Source organism: Drosophila elegans, unplaced genomic scaffold (assembly GCF_018152505.1).
Source record: "Drosophila elegans isolate 14027-0461.03 unplaced genomic scaffold, ASM1815250v1 contig_149, whole genome shotgun sequence".
In the NCBI taxonomy this organism is placed as follows: domain Eukaryota; kingdom Metazoa; phylum Arthropoda; class Insecta; order Diptera; family Drosophilidae; genus Drosophila; species Drosophila elegans.
The window spans coordinates 15,556,009-15,581,918 of record NW_024545513.1 but is presented as its reverse complement, the minus strand read 5'-3'; the positions used below and the strand labels follow the sequence as shown (position 1 = coordinate 15,581,918).

General features: G+C 38.4%; 1 protein-coding gene across 50 annotated transcripts in view; it reads left to right on the top strand.

Annotated features, from left to right (window-relative positions):
• LOC108137599 (sodium channel protein para) overlaps positions 1-25,909 on the top strand; it is a 66,455-nt gene extending 40,546 nt beyond the window's left edge. For 41 of the 50 annotated variants that reach the window (XM_017259359.2, XM_041707805.1, XM_017259361.2 and 38 more), the window contains 8 exons: positions 44-217; positions 3,876-3,998; positions 5,649-5,771; positions 6,759-6,953; positions 7,546-7,791; positions 10,028-10,298; positions 14,679-14,983; positions 16,655-25,909. In XM_017259359.2, coding sequence (XP_017114848.1) covers positions 44-217; positions 3,876-3,998; positions 5,649-5,771; positions 6,759-6,953; positions 7,546-7,791; positions 10,028-10,298; positions 14,679-14,983; positions 16,655-17,668 — 2,451 coding nt within the window. In that variant the 3' untranslated portion in view covers positions 17,669-25,909. Of the gene's footprint in view, positions 1-43; positions 218-700; positions 824-3,875; positions 3,999-5,648; positions 5,772-6,758; positions 6,954-7,545; positions 7,792-10,027; positions 10,299-14,678; positions 14,984-16,654 lie in introns of all 50 variants that reach the window. The other 9 variants (XM_017259366.2, XM_017259348.2, XM_017259346.2 and 6 more) reach the window with 1 other exon arrangement.
• The last annotated feature ends 1 nt before the right edge of the window (position 25,910 follows it).

Sequence of the window (25,910 nt, the reverse complement as noted above, 5' to 3'; positions counted from 1 at the left end):
AACAACGCAAACGCAACCGCAATCCTGCTTCGAATCGGAACAGGCATTAGAAGATGTACATCTGCCACAAAGACCCATACTGCAGGATATTTTATACTATATGGACAGAATATTTACGGTTATATTCTTCTTGGAAATGTTAATCAAGTGGTTGGCGCTCGGCTTCAAAGTGTACTTCACCAACGCGTGGTGTTGGCTCGATTTCGTGATTGTCATGGTAAGTCCAACGGTTACCCAAGTAGATCGCTCCCCATTCTGCTTTCGGACCACTCTATTTTATTTGCCGAACATATCTAAACCAGAAACTGAATCAAACCCACAACCAACCTCAAATCAAGACTGACCCTGGACCGAAAGGAATTGAATTGAAATGACTTGAATTACTCGAAGACGTATTAAGACTTTTCAGTTATGCCACTCCCCTTCCCTCTGTCAGATAGATAATGCTGCTTAAGGCGGTAACAGACAGTATCTCTTGACCAAACCAGCTCAGTCCGAGCTTGTATCTAAACTGTATATTGAGAACCATTGTATGATAAACCAGTAAAAAGTAAAAGTAAACAATTTGCGCCATAGACTAGCCTAGTTATTCACCATAGCTTAGAACGATAAGTGCCCCATAATAGACCATCCCTAGACATAGCTTATCCAACTTTGAGTTTCGTTTTGAGTTACCCGCCACTCTAAATCGCCCATCTAGCTGTCGCTAATTAATTTGGCCGCGGTCTGGTCCGGGGCCGATGATGTGCCCGCCTTTCGCTCGATGCGAACTCTGCGCGCCCTGCGACCTCTGCGGGCCGTTTCGCGCTGGGAGGGCATGAAAGTAAGTAGCGTCCACCACAGCCTCTCTCTATCTCTGTATCTTTCTCGCTGTCACTCTCTGTCTCTCTCTCTCTCTTTCTTCGCGATCTCAGTCAACTTCCCATATATATGTTTCTCTCTGTGTAACTCTTTCTCATTCGCATTCTCTGTTGTCTTAATGTGTGTGTGTATGTGTGTGCGGGAGTTAGTGTGTGTGTGTGTGTGCAAAGTTACCAACTAATACCATTCAATAATTATTACCGTTAAATGTTGTTGCCTCACTAACAAACTAACCTCCCTTTTGCGATCTTTAAATGACGAGCTCTTCATTCTTCAATGCTCTTTAAAACTGTTATACTGCTCTTCAGCTTGTAGTAAACGATGCAGCGGCTACCTAGAAAGTGAGAAGTGAAAAATGTTTTCTTACAATCCTGCCGCTTCACCGATTACAGCAATTTTTATGAATTTGGTTGCCTGCAGAACCAGCAGTAACCGTGAACTTCGTTGGCAAAGTGCTTAAGTTTCCCCCAGAAAAAAAAAAAAAAACAAATTTACACACACAAAACACATATTCAACCTTCTGCAGCGTGTGTGTGTATGTACGAGCTATGTTATATTATCACCGTCTTAAATTTTCTGTTTTAAATATATATCGATATTTGAGTCATACATGTGCGTGTGTATCCATGGGTGTACGTGGTTTTCTTTCGCTCAATATGTGTGTGTTATACGCTACTATCCGTCCAAGCCGAATCGCTCACACTGCGCCCAGGGCAGCGCCATACTAAGTGTTGTACCGGCCAATTCTGTACATTTTCTGCTGCCTGTTAATGTTGATGTACTTACTCCCACATATGTATGTCCCTATCTACCCAAAATATATATCTATCAGTGTCCCTATCTATTCCATACTGTTGCCTAAATGTAACGTAAAGTTAACGTAAAATATAAATTATATAAACCAATCAGCTGTACTGCAATATATACCAGAAGCTTTGTAGGCATCGTATTCCATTGCTGCCGACGCGTGCTTCAGCTTTGTTGCGTACATAATGTAACACTAGCATAATCATACGGTTATAGTTTATACAAGTAATCTAGGATCATTGTTCTAAACATACATACGTAGGTCAGTCTTAGCCTTTTAATTGTACTATATATTATATTCGTACGTATTTTGTATAAATTAGAGCTAAGAACAATACATGCCACTCAATTGGTCAGCTAACGTAACTGTTATACGAAATAAAGCGTATAACTACTTGTGTATAAGTAGTTTGGTTCAATAACTAGCCATAGTTTAGTGAGATACCTTCCCGAAACCCCAGCCCAGTACACTCCCAGTTGCCAAAGTCCGACCCCTAGATCGTTTTGGTTGTCTTAGACAGATAGTCCTAGATACCCTATCTCCAATGCCACGTCCACATGAACACAACGAATATGAACCGGAGAAATCGACCCACCTCCCTCGCCACGACCTCCAATTTAGCGGCACCAAACTATATCCATATGTTTAGGGTTATGTACATACTAAATGTATATCCCCATAATCGATGCAAGTGAACTACGATAAAGGGCCACAACTGCACTGAATTGTACAAACAAGAAGTAAAACAGTATATTATTCGAAAACTTCACGACGTCAAGTCGTTAGTGTATAGATATCGATATCGTTTACTCGTATATGTATATATACTGTATATTCAACCACAATCAGTACAATCAGAACAACCAGATGTCGAGAATTCGACAAATCGCTCATACGCAGTGGTGGCAGTGTTTTACTTACAACAAACGACGCTCCAGTCGCGTCTCGTCTCACACCAACTGATGTCGCTTGGTCTGGGCTAACTTAACTGAGCTCTTCTCCGGGGCTAGACCCCACTATTCCAGTGAAAACTGGAATCCACAATACCCAATCGAGTCCGGCAGCAAAGTTTGAGCAAAAATGTGTCAATATAGAGACAGATCAAGACAGGAAAAACCAAAAGCCGAAAGCCATTTTCAATGAGAACCTAGTGATGAGGTCGCACGACTGCACAATGGACCATCGAGGTTCCTGCATACGCCCCGATCAACACCCGATTCCATTCCCCTCGCCATAGAGTGTGTGTAAATATTAGGAAAATCTGTCGAATCACAGAACATCCATCTTCAATGACGTCTCGTTTTGTCCACGGCGTATGCATGCCGAATTCGTCCATTGTGAAGTTTGGTGCGACTGGTGGTGCAAACAATCGTTGTAGGAAACAATCGATTTAGACAGCGTTAGATTAGATCCCAAAGTCATATCTCACTCTCTGTGGATGTTTCGTCCTTTACCCGAAGCCGCCTTATTATCGACAGGACCTCCCCCGGATTTCAAAACTTTGTGTTCGTCTCAAAGAAAACAAAACAAAACAAAACACACACAACTATCGTCTCTCTGTTTGTCTCTCACCCGGAGCAGTAATCGTATCCCTAGCCTTGGATTGAACCGAAACTACTTCCAATACACATCGAACCAATCCGAAAAACCAAACCCTCAGTAATCTACATATACGTACTTTATATGCATATGTGTTAACTTGTTTTGTGTGTATGTGTCTACGTCTATAAATGTTACCATCTATGTATTTGCCAGAAGACCTATATATCTATCTATATATACCCGTACAAACTATGTCAATGTATCAACTATCGTACACTAGGCTATTGTTTAAGAACCCGTTTTCGTATAAGTCAGAAGAGCGCATTGGTAATATGCAAGTAAGTGCTCCGTACCCATAGGGCCCCCCTGTCACGTCCCCCGCCCCTTTGCCATGCCCCTTTTTGTCGAGCAGCAGCTGCAACAACAACGGAGCGAATTGAACTCTGTAAAGCTTCTTTCAGTTAGACAGACAGACAGAACCAAAAACTTAAAACCAAAAACCTGAAACCTGATACCAAACCGAACAAAGAACCAAAAAAAAAAAAAAAAAAAAGAATAATAAACACCGAAAAGAAAGAAAAACACTTTTGCTTTATTTACAAAGAATCTCTGTATGCAACTAAATATGTTAAACTTGGCACTATTCGAACTATATCGAAACTAGGTATCGCTTATCAACTTCGTTGCTTCACTTGTTGGAGCTGGTGGTATTCAAGCCTTCAAGACTATGCGAACGTTAAGAGCACTGAGACCACTACGTGCCATGTCCCGTATGCAGGGCATGAGGGTACGTACTTTCCATACATACTCGTTACAAACCCAATACCAAAATCAAATCAAATCAAATCAAAACCAATTACCACAAATAAATACCAACAAACAAACAAACAAACAAACAACTTCATCAATCAGTATCAGTATCAGTATCAGTATCTGCATATCAGTATCGTTAATCGTGTATCAGCTACAAGCGCCAAAAACTCATCATTATTAATACTGGCAATTCTTTTAAGTCGACTTACCCTCTCTAATCGTACTCGTATACACCAGCCATTCATAACTAAACTAACAGTAACCGATCTTAATTGTGTATCTAGAGAAATTGAAACGTAGCTTTACAGTTAACCATTTGAATTGATGGACTCATAACCATAGTTATCTGTTCAAGCGCAGCAGTTGATTTGATTTGTTGCATCCGTAATGTAAAACCATATAAGCCGTAATTGATTGACTGATTAGATGATACTTACTACTTACCCAACTACTTATTCAAATCTCTCTCTCATCGATCAGCCGAACACAAAAAAAACACACTCCAAGTACTAGAGTTAATCTTAGCTATCGTTAATCGTTATTCTTATACTTATGCGTATCGTTATTCATAATTAGACAATCGTTTTGCCTTGCCTTCTCTCTCACACAAGTTGCGTCTTGCCCGCTCTCTTTTTCGCTCTCGCTCGCTCGCTCTCTCTCTCTCTCTCTATTTTTGTCCTACTATCCACATTTTTTAATTGATTGTCCAATCGGCTCACTCTTAGAACAATTTGGCTCACTCGAACATAACCAACTAACCAAGAAATTCGTTTAACTAGCTTCAATCGACGACAGCCAGTCGAGTCTATTTGCCTGCCCAGTACTGTAGAAACCGATCGAACCTAGAGCTAGAATTATCATCGTCTTATGTACCTACACAACTTTTGACTCAACTCGTATTTAACCCATCTCATCTAGTTCGCATTCCGACTAGTATCTAGTTTAAGTTAACTTTTAGCCAAATTTGCTGTATATTCTTAACTACTTCAATGATCTTGTGCTTGCTTGGTCTGCAATGAACCGTTACGCTGTTGCTTGTTGTACATACTTAACCGTTATCCATGTAGTGTTGTAAACTGAACTGTTGCTTTGGCTTGGCTCAGTGTTGAGCAACGCACGCTGCCTGCAAGTAGTGTTAGTCAAAACCGAGAAAATCTTCATTGCACACTCACACGCCTTCATCTCATTAAGGGCAAGCACTTAACCATAAAAGCAAACATTTAGCCATCTTTTCAGAGATCACACTCAGTCACAAAAAACCATGTACACGCACTAACACACATCTGTACATCCCCATCTAAATATAAGTATGATACTAACTTGACTTAGTGTAAACCGATAATTTTATATATACATATATATATATTCCTAACTGACTAAATAACTCTCTGCATTTATTGTATTATATTCTATCCCCTCTTTCCCGACCTCGCCTCGCCTTGCCTCGCATCACCCATACACCCATGTATCCCAACTACTACAACAACCAACCAATCCATCGATAACTCAACTCCCAATCATCATCGACGTTGCCAACGACGACCCAATCGGTTAACGATCGATTGATCAATCGATCCACGAAATCTGAAACAAACGACTACAAAAAAAACCAAACCAAATTCAGGTCGTCGTTAATGCGCTGGTACAAGCTATACCGTCCATCTTCAATGTGCTATTGGTGTGTCTAATATTTTGGCTAATTTTTGCCATAATGGGTGTACAGCTTTTTGCTGGAAAATATTTTAAGGTACGTGCCAAATGTTTCAAACTAAAACCTGAACCAAAACCAGAAACCAGAAACCAAGCTAAAAACAAAAACTGAAACCGAAACATAATAGAACAGGCCAAAGGTCGGAGGTAAAATGAATACAAGTCACGAACTTGTGCTCGTTTCGCCTTCAAATGGCTTCAATTGAAACAATCCAATTCCAAGCAGCTTTCCATAATTAGCAATGATCCAATCAATCGAACTGTTAAATCAATCTTGAAAGAAATGCGTATCTTTGTATCTATTTTTCGTAAATAGTTGAGTTTTAAACACGATTCGAATCATAAAGTTCCGAAATAACGAGTCAAGGGTTTGTCCAAACAGCAGCGACAAGCCCTTGTAGACTGTACATATATCAGAATTCACTTAAACGCAAGTCCTGAGCCAGGGCCAGAATCGTAATCAAAGTCAATATCAATATATAAACTGAAATCAGATGCAGACTCCGATTCAGCTTGGGCATGCTTAACGAACGTTATATAACTATACGAGTATGCGACCTTGCGAAAATTGCTGCACTAAAACCGTTTCTTAGAACACTCCTTAGTATTAGCCCTAGTTTGTACTTTGCCTTTTGCACCGGAAATCGAATCAGAGCAGAATATGAACTATTCAAACTATTTTAATCTAATCAAATATAATCTTATTCAATACAATTCAAGCTGAGCTTTTTAAAATATCGTATAGTCAAGAGGCCAAGCTAATTAGCTGCTCAAACACTAATACCAACACACCCAAACCCACAGAGACACTTACACTATTAAAACTTAGTTAGCATCTATAGCTGTTGCCTTATGAAATCTACCCAGCCCATATCTATACTATATCTATCTGTATGTGAAATCCCGCATAACTTTAATACATTTTTCCGAAATCAACTCGATAAACAAAACCAAACCCATCGACGCCAACCACCGATGACCGCCGACCCGATAACAACGATAACGATCGATCAATAACCATCAGTGCGAGGACATGAACGGCACGAAGCTCAGCCACGAGATCATACCAAATCGCAATGCCTGCGAGAGCGAAAACTACACGTGGGTGAATTCAGCAATGAATTTCGATCATGTAGGTAACGCGTATCTGTGCCTTTTCCAAGTGGCCACCTTCAAAGGCTGGATACAAATCATGAACGATGCTATCGATTCACGAGAGGTAATGTACAACCCTTACAATCCATATCTCATCACTCTACACACACACATCAGACTGCATTTATGTTTGCCAATGCGCTTTGCCATCCACAAAAACCAGTATTAAAGCAATAATTAAACACGCAAAACAGAGCAGAAAGCCGCTATGACAAAGCTATCTTGCAAACAACTAGTTAATTAATCCATACATTCTGTAAATGTTAAGAAATGTCAATATCTGTACCTAAGTCCAGTCTATGATACTTTTTATTAATCAACCAATTTTATCTATAACTTTTTCTCTTTTTTATATATGATCAACAAATCTACAACTACAACAACACTCGACACTCAACAATTAAAAACAACAACAAATATGGTCACACCACTCTAAAACAAACTATGGCCACACCCACTCCACAACAACAACAACAACACGAGCAACACTAAAAATGATCCATTCACAAAAAAAAAATTAACGAAATGAAATGAAACCCGAAACCGAAACTGAAACCGATGATGCCAAACTACTAAATTTCCCGCAAAACACAAAATTCTACATCGATTCCTGCTGCTATCGATCGATATCGAACTGGCCAACCAATCGATAACAGGTGGACAAGCAACCAATTCGTGAAACGAACATCTACATGTATTTATATTTCGTATTCTTCATCATATTTGGATCATTTTTCACACTCAATCTGTTCATTGGTGTTATCATTGATAATTTTAATGAGCAAAAGAAAAAAGCAGGTGGATCATTAGAAATGTTCATGACAGAAGATCAGAAAAAGTACTATAATGCTATGAAAAAGATGGGCTCTAAAAAACCATTAAAAGCCATTCCAAGACCAAGGGTAAGACAACAACAAAATACAAAAATAAAAACAAATAACATTATTTAAACAACCGAAAAATTATAACAAATAAATAATTAATAATATGAATCAAAGTACAAAAGACATAAATCAATATAATACAATAAGAAAGAGAAAAGCTTACCTATAACAAATATCTTAAGAGGAGACATCAAAACTTATAGTACGCACTTTAAGAAGTGCAAATTAATCCGAGAAAAATACTTGCTAAGTTCTTAAACTTTTCCGTTTCCGGAGAATTTCAATGCATTTGATGCCTCATAAACGAAATATAACTAAAACCTTCTATAACATATCGATAAATCACTAACAAAACATTACTGAAAACTTGAAATTCTAACAAATGAAAATCAGGACAATAAGAGAAGCAAGCTTTTGATCGCGTAATCTGTGCCAATCGTATCTGTATTGTATATATAACATTTTGTATATATGATAAACTTTTTTCTATGTTAACTTGTATTAAAGAAACACCGAACTGTGCTTATGAATCAGACTGTTATACGAGACTGCCGGACTATAATTAACTGTAAAATTGACCTTTGGCCTAATAAGAGCTCCTATACAAATAACGTTGACTTTCATGCATTCGCTTAATGCATAATCCAAACAATTATGCACCAATTAACGAGTCGCTTGAAAAGTGTTATACGGACTCGAACGACGACAAAAACCCTTGCAATCCGTTGAGTTAATTTATCTACCAAATACATATCTACGTACTCGCGTATGTATGTATGTGAAAGGCCCTGTTCTCTAGCAATATTTTGTCAAGTTAATTGATGGATCTTTGAAACAAGAAAAACAACAATAGAAACATAACGAAAACGAGAAGAACAAGAAGATGATGGGCAGCGCAGCAAGTCGAGTCTCTGGAATGGCTGCCGTGGTGCGAGAGAGAGACAACGACAACGCACGCCACTGTTGCCATTGAGCGACTCCTGCGAGCGACTGCGAGTGCGAGTGCGACGACGATGTGGTCGCAACATACCGTTTTCTTACTCTCTACTCTCTAATACTTAATTTCCACTAGCTGTATTTAAGTATTGTGTCCGTTTGGTTCGTCTGTACTTAAACATTTTTATGTCTGCCATTTATCAGCTGGACGTTCGTTCTATAAAATTTAAAATTCCAAAAGCAAAGCAAAACTACAATCTATCTATATGTATATACTTATACCTATCTATGATACCCCACTCGCAACACTCCTAACTTAGATATGGCAACCAATGCATGTTTCTTTACTACTCGTACAACTACTACTCCTAATCTGGATGTGTACATAGCATACATCTTGGCACGTCTCTCTTTAATCTCTATTCTACTCTGGGCATGTTTAGTGTTAGTCACAGAACGATAACCGATAACTAAAACCACTACCATATTTGAATAGAAAACGAAAACGAAAGTGAAATCGCAATCGAAATCAAATTCCAAATTCGAATCCGAATCAATATCCAGCAACAAGAAATTAAAAGTGCTGACGGAGAAAAGAGACAGACCGATCGATCGACCGACTGCACGTTTCCAACCGAATGATCTCTCTGCCATCTCTCCTTATCCATAGCTCTGTAAATGTATCCGTCTCTGTCTCGTGGTATGCCGCCAATGAAACTAGTAGTGTGCTTAGCCCTCAACTTAAACGTTAACCATTAACCGATACTTAAAAACCCTTAACCGATGCAATGAATGAATGTTACTTATAGCACACTGAGTCACTGTTCAACTATGTTACCCAACTGTTTTACCGTTATACGCCTACTCTGTACGTCTGCAGGTGCGCGGATCCGACGCTCCACAGAACAACATCACGTCATGGAAAAAAGTTTGCAATTGGCACAGATCTACAAACGTTATGTAATACAGACAAGAACCGAATCGCCTCAAATCGAGAACAAAGCAAAGATAAATAATCCCCTATAAACTAAACTGAAACTGTAACTCTATAACATACGCAAAAAGCGATCAACTGAGCTGAAAACTCTTATCCTATTATATATACATAAATAATAAGCAATAAGCAAATGCGACGTATTTAACCAAATGTACTTATACGAAACTCTTCTATTCCTTTTCTCTCTTCTCTCCAATGTGTTTTGTCGGTGTCCAACGATTACGATTACGATTACGTTACGTTTTATGTTCTTACCTTTCCGTGTTTCATTTCCTTTTAATTTCTGTGTTGATCTTTGGTTGTCTTCTTTTACCATTCCAGTGGCGACCACAAGCAATAGTCTTTGAAATAGTAACCGATAAGAAATTCGATATAATCATTATGTTATTCATTGGTCTGAACATGTTCACCATGACCCTCGATCGTTACGATGCGTCGGACACGTACAACGCGGTCCTAGACTATCTCAATGCGATATTCGTAGTTATTTTCAGTTCCGAATGTCTATTAAAAATATTCGCTTTACGATATCACTATTTTATTGAGCCATGGAATTTATTTGATGTAGTAGTTGTCATTTTATCCATCTTAGGTAAGTAAAACCGAAAATCAATTTCCAAATTAACCCAAACCAACCACCACCAACCCAACCGCCAACTAAATAGCCAAAGTATGCAAATCGACCCCCGAGCTCTAAAAAAAAAGAAACACTCATTGAATTCAGGAACAGTTAAATGATCCAAGAGTCGTAAACTCTCCTCTCTCTTCCCCACTCTCTCTCTCTCTATCTATATGCATATATTTGATGTAAAAATCTTTCTGTCTTTGCAACAGTACGCTCCTCTCTCTTTAAGTATTATACCTTCTAATAATTGTTGCCAATTTGCTGTCGTATAGGTAATGCGTAATTCCATTGTTCGATGTTGATTCGTAATCAAATCCCCCAATTCCCAGCAAAACATACAGCAATGTAATAATCCCCTCCCAATCGATTTGTTGTGTCCAAAAATTGTTGTACCGCGATTGCTCATATTGCGATTAAATCCCAGATGTTATACTTGTGTTTATAACGGGATCAAGATCACTTTATGAACAAATCAATGTTGTTGTGCTTAACGTATTCCAAGTTATGTTATTTATTTCGCTTTTATTATCGCTTGCCATTTGCATAGTTAGCTGAGGATGCTATAATGCTATAAAAAATATGTGTTATACATCGTTTATATAGCTATTATTTGTTTAAATCTATCTTAACATATTCGTAAATTTGTTTTAAAGATGCAAAACTATTCTTATCAAGCTATAAAACTTTTATACACTCTAAAAAGATTCTCAACTCCTTTTTCAATTAGGCTTAAACTTGTTATAAGTCATGTAATTCTAATTTTAATTCAATTAATCAAGAATCTTAAAAGTCAAATAAGTTTCAGAAATTGTTAATTAATCATTTTATCAAAAAAGCTTTAAAACTGTTATAGCAATTTATAGGTATTTTACAATTATTCTCTAGCCTTACTGCTATAAAGTTATACAGAATGCCCAGCTAAAATTGCAAATGCGCAATCGACCATTAAATGGTGTATATTTTTAATTGTTGTTGTTGTAATTGCCAAAATTGTATGTAAAATAAGTAAATCGATGTTGAATTTTTAATTTAGCCTATGTTGAAAAGTAAACGTAATACGTTGCAATATTGGTGTTGATTTGATTGTATTTTAAAAGTAATTGTTGTCGTTCGTAGCTGGCGTTAAATTCTAAATATTTATACTTGACCATAAACATGATATTTTTTCGTTATCAATCAATTATTGATACCAATAATTGGCAAATTTCAGTTGAAGTTTGTCGAAAAATCATTTTTATTTTATTCAAGATGAAATGGGCCAAGTCCTTCTCCAATTTTACGTTATTGTTCTATTTTATTTGATCTTCAACTACAAGAAATAGCCCGAAAAAAATTGCGCATACGTAAGCACAAAAAAGAACGAACAAATGGAAGAGCTAAATCGACCCAGTTTCAATTATACTCGCAATCTCAATTAGGAATTGGCTATTGAAGAAAACGAGAAACGAGCAGGATAAACTATACAAAAGATGGCTTAAAATATGCTTTACTACATTGACCAATGCAACAGAGAGCTTCCTTTTTGGTGCCCAGTGCGTTGAAAAGGATGCTTTCAACCGTTCTGTTGCTGTCGAAGGTGTTACCCCGATTCGAAATGCGCCCAAAAAAATATTTTGTCTAGCGAACGACCCTGAAACCCAACCTCCAACACCAACCTCAACCTCTACCTCAACCTTTGTCCAACTCCAAGCCAGAACTAAAACCAAAACCACAACCAAAACCAGAAAACGGAACCCAAACAAACCGATCGTATTGTGTTTTTTTTTTCCCTACATGTAAAAGTTTTTCGTTTCACTTTTGAGATAACTATAGTTTGTGCGAGAGAAGCTTCAAGTAAACCTTTACTATTTAAGAGCTGCGAAACCTTAATGTTGCTTACGCTTTCTTTATCTCATATGTATATGTTTACTACTCGCCAGAGATTCACACGCGCTCCAACTTGTTCTGAAACGCACTTTCCAAGAACCAAAAAAACAAAACTAAAATGCTTTCAATTTTTTTCGACCGCCCTTTAAGTATGCTTCCTTATTTGGCTTCGATGTTGCGACAGAGGCAAAGTGATATCCTCATAGACGAATATATTAATACACGCTTAAGGCAAACGAAAACAATCCTAAAAAAAAAAAAAAAAAAAAAAAAAAAGAAGAGAACGATGACTGAGCTTTTGTAAATGCAAATTCTTTAAATAACAAAATAACATAAATAACAATAAAAAAAAAAAAAACAATAAAGAAAAACAATTGCCAATACACTCTTACACAAACACCCAATCACACACACACACACACACTCTACATACGTTAAATGGCTTGCACAAAAACGCATAAAAAATATTAATCGAATCAATAATCGAAATGAAAGTGAAAATCAAGTTAAACTCAATTACACAAGATTCACTCAGAGTTAGGTGTCAATGGGCATTCCACAAGCATTCCACTCTGTGCGATTGTCGGTTGCATAACTCTGTCAGCTACTGCATACAGGTATCCAGACCGAAACGAAATCCAACTGGGTATCCCGACCCCCAAAGGGGATCCCCCAACGATGAGATCAGAGCCAGGAGCTCTGAGGGCGGGGCCCCAGCCAGGACAATGGCCATGCGGACTGTCTTAGCGCGCAGATCCTGCAAGGCCGTTGAACTGGATCGGACCGGACCCAACGGCAATTCAATCCAACCCAGTTCAAACCCGAACCCCAACCCGAACCTGAACCCAAAACAAAGCACCGGTTCGTTTCGAGCCCCGTTAAATAGTGTGTAGCCCATGCCGGAGGGTTCCCGCCCACAATCAGGCCCACAATCTCTGCAATTTTCAAGAAATTAATTTCCAAAAAAAAAAAAAAAAAACATGGATGGATATACCGTAGCAATAGCCTGAATCTTCTTAATGGTTTTGGTCCAATCTACGATGGAGATTATGTACTTTACTATGAACGTAGTAAAAAGCATACAACTTTGTATATTCTATAGACGAGTACTCTTAACCAACCCCCCCTACCCTCCAATGGTTCCCATGCCATTCCCTGGTGCGGGACTTGACCCCCATCAATAACCCCTTCTTACTTTCTTTCTAGAACTCCTTCTAGCCCTAGTCTTAAGAAGCTTTCACATTTTTTCTACTTTCATTTTTTTCAACTTGTTAAACCTTTTTCGAGATCGCTGTAAATTCGCTCTCAGCTCAAAATTCCAAAAGTCCTGCAAATAGTTCGTTCGACCACGCCCCCTTCCAACGCCCTTATGTCATTGCTAGAGCCATCAAACAAACGATGAAAAAAGAATAAAAACAAAAAACCGAACCAATGAACATTTTGATCGCCGGGCAGCGAACGAACATTGCAGTGTTTAGTATTTGGCACTTTTAAAATATGCTGCGGATTATCGCTAAAGAAAAAAATCGTAACCACGCATCCAAAACAGAAACGAATTAAAATGTATTTTTATATATATTAGTATATCGGTATACGAAATCCGGGCTCCAAGATTTTGTTTTGATGCTACATTTGCTGTCGCTGCTTAAACCAACGCCAACGCCAAAGATCGCCTGCTCCTGCGCCAGCTGCTCGCAAACAGCCAAAGGATATCGACTGCTGCTTAACCTGTTAACTGTTAACCGTTTACTGTTAACCGTTCAGCATTTTTTTAACCGTTTACTCTTTAACCTTAATGTCTTAAGTTTTGATTACTTTTTCGTTTTTTGATCGTTTCATGATCGTTTTACGATCGTTTTTTCGCCATCTTTCTCCGTTTTGGTTTTTGCGCAGCAATCCCCTGATTTGATCTAGGCCAGCTGTAAAATCTTGAAAACCTTTGTGTTAACTGTACCTGTACTGCAAATCTGTATACGTAACCAGTAACTGTACTTTGACTGTATATGTTGTATATGTAATTTAACTGTAATTTAATTGTAATACCTTTGCCCCACTACGATTGTTTGATTGTTCGATTGCCGTATCCCTTTTCGTTTTTGTATTTTCGTTCAGCCTGTTTATGTTTCGTGTCTAAATACCTTAATGTAACTTTTGTCCAAACTGTATATATTATTATTATTATTATTGTTATGTATCCCTATCCCAACTGTGTGTGTGTGTGTACGTGTGTGCGTCTGTAAATGTTGTCTGACGTTTGAGAAGATTAAGGAGCGGAGCGTGCCGACAACCTAATGCTTTCCATATTTCAGCTATGTGAAGTGTTTATGTCTCGAGCTCCCGGAGCTTTAGTCGCCAGCTAAAACCCGTCCAGTCCCACAATATCCCTAGTCCCGTCCACGAATCCCCCTCTAATACTGTACAACTCAACTGATTTCTATTCACAAACTCAATCCCCAATCCGCTGCCAAATGTTCACCGCAGGTCTTGTACTTAGCGATATTATCGAGAAGTACTTCGTGTCGCCGACCCTGCTCCGAGTGGTGCGTGTGGCGAAAGTGGGTCGAGTCCTGCGACTGGTCAAGGGAGCCAAGGGCATCAGGACACTGCTATTCGCATTGGCCATGTCGCTGCCGGCCCTGTTCAACATCTGCCTGCTGCTGTTCCTGGTTATGTTCATCTTCGCCATCTTCGGCATGTCCTTCTTCATGCACGTGAAGGAGAAGAGCGGCATCAACGACGTCTACAATTTCAAGACCTTTGGACAGAGCATGATCCTGCTCTTTCAGGTAAGAGGCCCAGCCACAATTCCGTTGACGGTTTATGTTGTCTATTGTTGTTGTCGTTGGGTGATGTTGCCACGACCCCGTGCCAAAAATGTCGATATACTAGATAAACCAACTACCTCTCTGACCATCGATCGGCGACGCTCTATCGCTGGAGTTTGGGCGTCGATCGATGGCCGGGAAAAAAAAAGCGCAAGTGGTACCGTCAATTTTGTCGGCCATTTGTTTAGTCTAGTGGCAACATCACAATGTTGATTGAAGCTGCGGTAGTTGTTGGTAAAAGCTAAATTAGTGCGATTTTTTGATTACCTTCGATTTAATTTATCGATTTGTTTAAGTCTATCTGTCTATCTGTCCGCCTATCGGTTTTCCATTTAATCTTTTACGTTCCCTGCACAAAGTGCGCCAACGATCGATAAACAACTCGACTCACTCTTACCTTTTACTTTGCACCATGGCATCAAGTGAAGGACCAAATTGAATTGGTCACAAACTGGTGCCATGTGTAACAGCTTTCAAAAATGGTTTTGCGCTTGATTTTTCTTTCAAATGATTTGTATCTAACGTATACGCTTCTCTGTATATGCATAATTTTAGTAAATTGTACAAAAAACTAAACTAATTCAGCTCTTTCAACAAACACCAAATGAAATGTTGAGTTTCCTCAAGACACCTCCTCCTGCCCAGAAAACAATAAACCCATCCACCGAAGTCTTACCAACTATAACTTTATGTAAAAAAAGAAAAGGCAAATTGAGAGAATAGATTCGATCTAACGATCAAGGGATCAGAAGCCCAATCCCTCTCTACATTTCTTCTCTCTCTCCCTCACTCCCTATATCTATCCTCTTTTCTTCTATCGCAACTGCTTTAAACATCCTACTCTTTCTATCTTCCCTACATTTGGAGTCTAAAGACTCCTCGAGCTTTACAAGTATTGAGAATGCTTGCCACGCTTACCGCTTTGAATCCCCTAGTTTTGGGGCTAGAGGTCCCCGCATCTGCCATCCTCTAAGCCACGCCCCTTAATCGCCCTTCAGACCGGGCAAAGGCGATTTGAATGGCTTACCAGCTTGCTCCATTTTCGGGGCCGGATCAAAGCAAAAAGCAGCCCATTATCCGCAATGTAACCGCATACCGAATACACACTCAATGTATAACTACTAACTATAGCCGTAACTGTACTAACCATCTACCGTATGCCATAACTAGTTTGCTTAGCCCAGCGATCCCAGTGCCGAACGTTTGACTAATGATGACTCTTCTTGTTATTGTATCTTCTGTCTTAAACTTCTCTCTCTCTCTCCCACCGCCCACACACGAACACACCGAATAACACACCTGTACCACCACGAACGAACGACCTGACATGCATCGATAAATATCGATATATAAATATCGATGCATCGAACCATGCCCAACCGATCGCACAACTGCCAATCCAATCCTTTGAATTTGTATTCGATTGCAAATCGATAATGCTCGCGTTGCTACTCCAAAATAATTCCTAAATCCTAATCCAAAATTGCAACTCACAAATCCCAATCTACAATTAATGATCCGTAATCGTACCACCACAAATTCTAATCCTAATTTGATTAATCGATTGTCCCGAATTCCTTCTACGAACATCCCGATCTGATCCCCAAATCCTTATCCTATTGAAACTGGCAGATGTCGACGTCAGCCGGTTGGGATGGTGTACTGGACGCCATTATCAATGAGGAAGCATGCGATCCACCCGACAACGACAAAGGCTATCCGGGCAATTGTGGTTCAGCGACCGTTGGAATAACGTTTCTCCTCTCATACCTAGTTATAAGCTTTTTGATAGTTATTAATATGTACATTGCTGTCATTCTCGAGAACTATAGTCAGGCCACCGAGGACGTGCAAGAGGGTCTGACAGACGATGACTACGACATGTACTACGAGATCTGGCAGCAGTTCGATCCGGAGGGCACACAGTACATACGCTACGACCAGCTGTCCGAGTTCCTGGACGTGCTGGAGCCCCCGCTGCAGATCCATAAGCCTAACAAGTACAAGATCATATCGATGGACATACCCATCTGTCGCGGCGACCTCATGTACTGCGTCGACATCCTCGACGCCCTCACCAAAGACTTCTTCGCGCGCAAGGGCAATCCGATAGAAGAGACGGGCGAGATCGGCGAGATAGCGGCCCGCCCGGACACGGAGGGCTACGAGCCCGTCTCATCGACGCTGTGGCGCCAACGGGAGGAGTATTGTGCCCGATTGATCCAGCATGCCTGGCGCAAGCACAAAGCGCGCGGCGAGGGAGGTGGGTCCTTCGAGCCGGATCCGGATCAGGGTGGTGGTGGCGATGGCGGCGATCCCGATGCCGCCGAACCGCAGCTTGATGAACCGACGGATGCCGAGGGCCCCGAAGGAGATGGAAGTGGTGTTAATGGTACAGGAACTGGAGATGGAGCTGCCGATGCCGACGAGAACAATGTAAATAGTCCGGGTGAGGATGCAGCGGCAGCAGCAGCGGCGGCGGCGGGTACGACGACGGGAACGGCGGCGGGAAGTCCGGGAGCGGGCAGCGCCGGACGACAGACCGCCGTTCTCGTGGAGAGCGACGGGTTCGTGACGAAGAACGGCCACAAGGTGGTCATCCACTCGCGATCGCCGAGCATCACGTCGCGCACGGCGGATGTCTGAGCCAGGCCTCGCCCCCCCCTCCAAGATGCACGCGAGTATTAGCATGAGTACGTGTTGGATGTTGCATGTTGCATCAGCGACGTGCAACAACAGTAAGCTAACAACAACAGCGAACATGGCGAACAACAAGCATAATTTTCTGCTATATAATGAAAGTACGACATACAAACAAATACAACAACAATAAATACAACAACAACAACATCATCATCAAAAGAACAACAACAACAACCGATGAAATAACGAAGAAGAACAACACCAGTGTAATGTCTTTGAGTTACATATATGTAAACCCGCATTATTCAGTTAACGAGTCAGCAACCAACAACAATCATACTTAAGCTAAACCGAAATGTCTAAATAATTTGTAAGCAACTCGTAGTCCAATCAATTTAGGCGTTTTTCCAAACAACTATTGGCCCAAGCAGGTGAAAGAAGATGATCAACATCCATACACACAAACACCAACACACACATTAACATGACCATAAACAAGTATAATCCCAAAAAAAAATAATCGAAACAGATAACAAAGTGAAAGAACGATGAACAAGCTCTAAAAATTGTATTTGCCAGTAGTAAGACAACAAACAACACGCTTGATTTAACTAACTACTTACCAAACGAAAAAAGCAAATAGCAAGAAAAAGAACAGAAAGAGGAAGACGTGCGTACAACGGTAAAGGTAAGGGAGCAGAAGCAAAACCTCAAAAACAAGTCCCCCAAAAGCTACATTCTAAAATAAACAAGATTAACTTTTTTAACTTATTCTAAACGTGATGAGAACACCAATTTGCATAGTTTGTATTGTACATTTATCCAGCTAAATAATGAAAAACCAAAGGGAGTAAATCAAAAGCGGACCTGAAACAAGTAACTAAAGCAACACCAATAAAAATTACCGCCTGAACTGCCATTGAAAGCAATACGAACCAAAAAAAGTAAAACAAAAGAGAGAAAAACAAAAGCGAAAGCTAAATGTCAAAGTTTATTCACACAATATTCATACACCCACTCACACTCACACAGAAGGAAGGGAAAAGGTCACCCTGGAGAGTAATAGGCAGACAGAGTAATTTCAGATTCAGAAACGATCTTAACTATCGATCGGAAATATTCCCTTTGCAGTTTCGATTCCCATTATCCCATTGGGCCAGCAAGAGTTAAAAGTTCAAAGCAAACATTTCACTCATGGAGATCGGATTGTAGAGGTAATGCCCCCCTTTTGAGGTTATATCCTCACCATGAGGTTATGTTCTCACTTTGAGGTTATGTCCTCGCACACACACATTATATACACGAACAAACACCGAAACACCAACACAAAGCGACAACAGTACCATACAAAATCTTTGGAGTTGGGGCGCATGGAGCTAAAGAAAGTGAGACAAAGACGAGTGAAACCTTAAAAGAAAACCTTATCAATTCAAATTTGAATTCGATCAGTCAAAAAATCGATAAACAAAAACAATTTACGATAAGAACGCGCAGAAAGTGTTTAAATGAATTGAACAATACCAGAATGTGAAGTGAAAGAGAAAGAGAACCAGTACCCAAACAAGTTCAAAGCGAGGCGAAGCAAGTGCTATAAGACGAATAAAATAAAAGAGAAAATAGGAGAAAAAGCGTTTGTGCCTAGCACAAGACAAGACTAAAGCATACAAAGAAACGAAAACGAGTGAACAATTTAAACAAGTTTTTGTTTTCAAAGTGCTCTATTTTCACATACTTCTTTTTTATCTTAACCTACAAGTAGAATCGAACAAAGGTCGCGATTATTGCTAAATTACACAATGAGCAAGGAGAGTAAATACGAAAAGAATATATATTACACGTAATTATAACATAACTAATTTAACTAAAATACGATATTGATACTGAATTGAATTCAAACAAAGTTTTAGCCCGACCGCTTAAAGGCGTAGCATACTTTTCAGAGGCTGCTGCCTTAGCATTCGCTTTCCTTTTCGTATCCGCCGCAGCCGCGCTATGACGAAGGACAAGGTGATATGAGAGATTCGATAACCGATAACCAAACCAAAAAACAATTAGAATATTCCCTTCAGTTGCGCTCAATTTTGCCAAGCTAAGCTTTGTTTGAATCAGCTTTACAACATTTGATTTCTTTGGTTTCTCTGTCGTTTCATTTACTAGCAATGCCTTTTCGCCGCTGTTCAGTTCTGTATCGACAAGCAAACGATTACCGATTACCAATTACCGATTACGATAACGATCAATAATACTCCATCGAATGGCTCCACTACTCTGACAGTTGGGGATCATTTCGGCTCGAGAGCCGCCGCAAACGAAATTAAATGTGAGGTTCCATTGCGCACACACACTGAACTCACTCGCCACATTCACCCACTCACCCACTCACCCAAGAAACATCAAGAAACTCAGAGACACGTAAATGCTTTGCTTTTGCTTCAAAATTGCTGCAATCGTAGGAGGTGAATGAAAAAAGAATACTTTGGGATAAAGCGCTTTTTGGTTTTGAGAATAAAACTATTTCCAATTCACCCACTGACACTCACGTCCATGAAAAAACACACACAGAGACAGACATGGACATTGAAAGGACCTTCTTTCAGTGGCAATCCTCTTTTCGCTGACTTGCTCTCACTCGATCTCCGACACGAATTAGTACAATTCTACAAAACATGCTTTCACACACTGCCTGACTTTTACCTATCTGTTGAATCAAATACAAATGCGGAACTTGTTCTGAGCACATCCACATCTAACCACTAAAGACTAAACAGCATCGTACAAAATTACTCAATAACAATTGAGAAATCACCTTCGACCAACCAATTATGTGTTTTTTGACTGCAAACAATTTGGATTTGCCAAACCCTTTTCGACATAATTCCGTTTCATTTAGTTCCCAATACTTTATTACTAGTAGTTTAGAATTACCTTGATGCAGTTGTTTGATTGCAAATGGCCAGAGTGTAGAACTAGTTTGTTTTCTTGGTATAACAATGTCAGCACTTTTATGACACATTTGTATGACAGTTGTAGGCCACAGTCTTCAAACTATTGTATAACAGTTGAATTAAAATGTCAAACTAAATTTCATGTACAGTTGAACACTCTTGAAATGGTTTTTACAAAGGAAAGAAACACATTTGAACCCAGCATTGGCCACTTTGCATCGATCAACTCTCTCAATCCGGTTGTACGACATAAAATTGAAAAAAAAAAAATTAGATCAAGCCGCAACAGTTCAGATTTCACCGTCTCAAGGCGTTTAAACACAATTTATCCTAACCAACACCAAAAAGTAACGCAAACAACAAAAACTGTAGAGTAATTAACTTGTGTACATTATGGGGACCAGTTTAAGCGTTGCCTTAAAGTCCAAAAAATTAAGTGTTTATTTGTTGCGCACGCTTTTACAAGAAGCTTTGTCGATGATCAGTAACCCGTTAGGATTGTGCTACAAATAGGCACCCACACACCCCATCATCTTGACCCTGTGACCCCCTGTTAACCCCTTGACCCCTGAAAACCCCTGAAAACCCCTGAAAACCCCTGAAAACCCCTCACCAAACCCCCAGACGCAACGCAACCCGACTCGAACAGACTCCGCTTTGGTTCGCCTTAACCTCATCGTATTACGTATTTCCCCCACATTGATTTTTACGCTTGCCAATTGTCAATTTTGTAACGACTTGAATGTAGCTTCATTATTATACATTTTGTTGGCTGTTTGACAAATAATACGAGTACCCACTTTGATAAATAATAGGACACATGAAAAAATAACGCAAAACGATTAATCGCTTAGTCGAGAATAATAAACGAAACATGCTATAAACTAATAACAGAAAATTAAGTTTGAAAATTCCGTACAAAATGCATAAGTTTAACGAAAAAAAGCATATAATATTGAGAAAACTAAACGAATAATATATCTACTTATACTGAGTGCACTGTTATAAACGAGGGGCGGGGCGAGATTAAATAAACAACAACAAAAACGAATCAAACGAAAATGAAAATGAAAAACAAAACAAAACAAAAAAGAAAAGAAAAACAAAACATATTAATAATGGTATATACTTCAAGATATTGTATTATCTATGTGTGAATAACATCATCTGCGAAACAACAGCCACACACATGAAGCTTATGCGACAAGCAAACAAATAAAAAAAAAAAACAAAAAAAGAAACAGACAAACTAAAGATAGGTTGAGGAAGAGATACTCTATAATAGTTGTGTAAATTTACAATAATAAAAGCCGAAAGATTGAAATGAATTTTAGCAAGCGGGAAGTTCAAGCGAAACCGGAACGCAAATCGAAATCGAAAAGTTAAAAAATATATATGTATGAGGACTTGAAGACGACATGAAGACGAAGAGGACGACGTCGTCGTGGACGGATGATAATGATATTGATAAGAAAATCTATTTCATATTTTTAGCATACGTGTAAACATATTTTTTGTGCCGAGGTTACGTTCGAAGCAACACGCGCATCATTGCCATTAGACAAAATAATATTAATTATATATACAATATGCCTAACAATAATAATACGGGAAAACCAAAAAACTACCACTAATAATTATAAAACAACCAAAAACAAAAACAAAAAAAAAAAACCAACAACTGCATATTTTGTGCTGCTGAAGAAAGTCACAACGCAACAAAAAACATGATAACAATAAAACGATATAAATTTCTAACAATTTTAGAGCAATAAAACCACATACACAATCACACCGAAAAACAAAAAACAAACAAACAAACAAACCAAAAACACACACACACACACTCTCATCACAGAAGTTTGCCGAATATTTGCACCGCCACTGTGGCCTAATCGGCGTGCGAAAGAGAGCGAGATGGGGCGAAAAGCGCTTTGCACTGCTCTCTCACGGGCCGCACAGTGGCGTCGCAAGGTTTGCAACCATCAACAGCCAGCAGCATTCTCAATTACCAAATACAAATGAAAACGTAAATGCAAGGAGATGTTGCATTGCAATTACAGAAACGATAAACAATTTTTTTAGATACACTTCAAAAATCAAAGCGTGGAAATTTCAATATTAGTTAATAATAAAATCCTTTTTTGTTAACTCACTATATTAAAATGAAAACAAAGATGGACAAAAACTTTAGCTTTATACTCGTACATTTGTAATATATTACATAAGTCTAGTTAATTACATAAAAACAAAGGAAAATAGAAAATATATTATAAATTATAATTATACAAAAGAAAAACCAAAAAATTTTACAAATAAAAAAAACGCAAAAAAAAACAAAACCAAATCAAACGAAGCATAGCAAATGAAATTCAAAGTAAATTCATAAATAGCGAACAAAAAACTAAAAAAAAAGGAGAAAACCAAAAACGAACTGTAAAAAAAAAGAAAAAAAACATTTAATTGTAAAACAGCCAGTTATTATGCATAGCTAATAAAATTCAAATACAGAGAAGAGCAGGAGATGAAATCAAGAAATAAGAACAATTATTGCAATTAGATATTCTACATAAAAAATTCTAAATCTTTAGTAAAGCATAAGTTGCATATACAACCACACAAACATAAACACAAAGGCCCGCACATACGCATTCCCGTATATTCGAGTTAAAAGCGAGTATGATTTTATTTTCACGGACTTGAATGGATAGTTATCTTTATATCGAGTGTTATCAGTTGCCAGCCCACTCACTCACCCACCCACACACACACACAGACACACAGACAGACGCCAGCCAGGACCTACAAGAGACACATTGACAGACCCCGGAAAAACCAAAACCACGCCAAGCAGCAGAGATTAAGTTACCAAAATCCAAGCCTATACGATACCAAAATCCAAAAACGAATCCAAATCAAACCGAACCGAACACAAGAACACACAATTACGAAATTTGCCATCCAGCGAAGTATTTGCAATTTATATTGAGAGCAAGAGTTAATAGCAGTTTATATAAAGCCCGTTGAACACGAAAACAAAACGAAAAAAAATAAGATAAAAGAAAAGAAAAACCAAAAACAGACTGAAGAAAATGAGAATTATTTAACAAGAAAATTTATATATATAATGATAGCCAATTATGACAATTGCATCCAAGAAATATGAACAGAGTCACAAAATGCCAAGCTGCTTTTACATGCATCCAGAGCTGAGCCCCTTCCACTCACACTGACACACAAATACGGAGATAGGCCGGAAATCCTGCCACGCCCACAAACAACCACCCACCCACAAACACAGACACGGCCACACAAACTGGAGGTAATGTAGCTCGTAAAAAGATTGAGATATGAGGGAAATATGTATTTATATTTATACACCAAGCAAGCTAGCAAAAATGGATACATGATACTAAAGAAGCATAATTTAAATATACATATTAAAGGAAGTCTTAACTAAAGCAACAGTAAAAACTGAAATAACAAATTAGCGAGATTACGAAAAGACGTTTGCGAAGAGACACAGGCACCGTTAGCATATTTTTTTTATACAAATACAATTTAAGCAAACGAATACGAAAATCAACAAATTGAAGTAAATTATTAGTGAGAAACCGAAGCAACTGATGATGTCTATGTAAAGACTTTATATATGCCTGCCATATGCCTACATCTGCCTAGCTGTCTGACTCTAACACAAACTCACACACGAACACAACACTTTCTCCCTTCCCCTCCCCTAACACTCTCTCTCTCTCGCTTGTGCAGACACGAACAGACCGACAGAACTAGACCTCTTCTTGAGTAATATCCATTTATCATTCCGCACCAGGGCTCAGGTGTCCTCGATGAGAAGCGCGGAGAGAGGCGCACTGGAGCCAAGGCTGGTTGTAAACGGTGCAGCGGTTGCATGTACCAGCCTATAAGTGTTCAGGCTTCTTATTGTTTTTGTACGATTTTGTTTACTCACCCTGATTTCTTAGCCTTAATCCCGATCCAGAGCCGTTGTCGAGCAACTCTATTTGATAGCAACTTCCCCGGCTACAAATTCTTAGTGGTTCAGATGGCTGTAGGACAAATCCAAACACCTGACACACACACGCCCACACAGACACAGAGATTCTCCCCTAAAAGATGATAAAGATATATACATATGAATATGTATAGATTATTTATGTGCGATCAAGTAAAAGCAGCTAAAAAATACCGAAAAACAAAACGTAAAAAAAAAAAAAAAAAAAAAAATGCTAAAAAATTATGACACCCGCCACTTTTCTACTAAAAAGAAATCGACTGTATATATATATACAAATATATATATATATATAAATGATAATATGAGTATATTTATGTAGCAGTATAACAGTATGTGTAGTATAACACTTTGTCCATTTGCTTGACAAACAGACACAAAAATTCACAGAAACAACCACAATACACACACATAAAGACAGGCACACGATCTGCATTTTGTTTTCTAGTTTTTTTTAAGGACATTAACTTGTATTAGCGATACTCTTTATAAATAAATCTTGCAAAATAATACGAATACCGACTATCGCTGTCATACATTTGAATGTTTTCGCAGGCACTGCCTTCGATGTTCGATTGAAGCCAGCCTCTTGTTATACATTTTTTCGACAGAATACGAGTATTTACCAATCACAGATAATCCATTAAGTTTGAGCAACACACATATTAATACAAATATACCTACATACATATATATTTTTTTTATAACAACGTATGGGAAATCTATATGGGACAAATGAAACACAACAACAATTTTTGTATGTATTCATTTTTATTAAAAACAAAACGGGAAAAAGGGAAAATTCAAGCCGAAAACCAAAACAAAGAAATACTCGTAGAACACACTGACAGACAAAAATTGTTTTTATAAAGATATATTCGATTAATGTATTTAAAATAAAATATAAAAAAAAAACGAAAAGAAACAAACGCCTGAATTAGTTTATTACGCAAAAGAAATGAATTATAATTAGTTAATTCAAAACAAAATAAAAAGACAAGCATACCCCAAAAAAAAGGAAACCAAAACTGCACAATAACATCTTAATGTAAAAAATATGAACTAAAACATAAACAAAGCAAATGCAAAGGAAAAAGCCCAAAGAAAAAGAGATAAAAAGAAAACGATTTTTATTTCCATTATATATAAATAATTAACGCTTTTTTAGTTCTCAAACAAGTTGCGTATTTTATGTATAATTTATAAAGAAAAAAAACGACAAAAACAATTTATAATAAAGCAAACCAGAATAAATCAAATTAATAAA